General features: G+C 59.3%; 1 protein-coding gene across 1 annotated transcript; it reads left to right on the plus strand.

Annotated features, from left to right (window-relative positions):
- Positions 1 to 135: 135 nt before the first annotated feature.
- On the plus strand, positions 136 to 471 carry GNI_181450 (hypothetical protein; the record flags this gene model as incomplete). The annotated part of the gene is made up of 1 exon (XM_011135213.1): positions 136 to 471. One exon carries the CDS (start codon positions 136 to 138, stop codon positions 469 to 471), a length of 336 nt encoding a protein of 111 aa, XP_011133515.1.
- Positions 472 to 666: the final 195 nt, after the last annotated feature.

The following is a 666-nucleotide window of genomic DNA, read 5'->3' on the forward strand; positions in this document are numbered from 1 at the left end:
CCACAGGAGGATGGGGCGCCACAGGAGTGTGCGGAAGCAGTGGCGAGTGGGAGACGGAATCCGGTGAGCCACTACACTTACGCGAAAGGGTCTCTGCCCAGCGAGTGGAGCCTGAACGGGCAAAGCACAGAGGTGATGGGCATCTGCAAGTACCCCTACTTGTGGAACGACCGAGCGCCGACGGTTTTGGGGGACGGCGTCATTTTCTTGCTCAAAGACGCCCGGGACCAATCATATAAAGTGCCGCTGAGCCTCTTCCCTATGTTCCTGCGACCTGAACTGCACGGGGTACGAGCGGTCATCGAGGCCTTCTCCGACGAAGGCGCCCTTGTGCGCAGCGATCACGAAGCCGCCGGCGTGGGCTTCGTCAAAGAGACTGGAACATGCACCGCACTAGACCTCACCGTCACAGTCGCACTCGGAAAAGCTGGCACCGCGAAGACCAACTACACCCTCGACCGTTGGGAATGACCCGTCACTCTCGGGAATGGCCCTTGGGAGTAACCCTCCGCGTGGCCCTCCCGATCGTCAGTTGATTGGTTGGAACTCGGCAACTCAGCAGGCGTGTCAAAGCCAACAACCCACGCCCAAGACATTTTTTAGTCACGATTACTTTCCTTGGAAAATCCAACACAACACAGACAACCAGTGCCGGCCCGGGGGGGG

Source organism: Gregarina niphandrodes (genome assembly GCF_000223845.1).
Source record: "Gregarina niphandrodes unplaced genomic scaffold scaffold00070, whole genome shotgun sequence".
Taxonomy (NCBI): Eukaryota; Apicomplexa; class Conoidasida; order Eugregarinorida; family Gregarinidae; genus Gregarina; species Gregarina niphandrodes.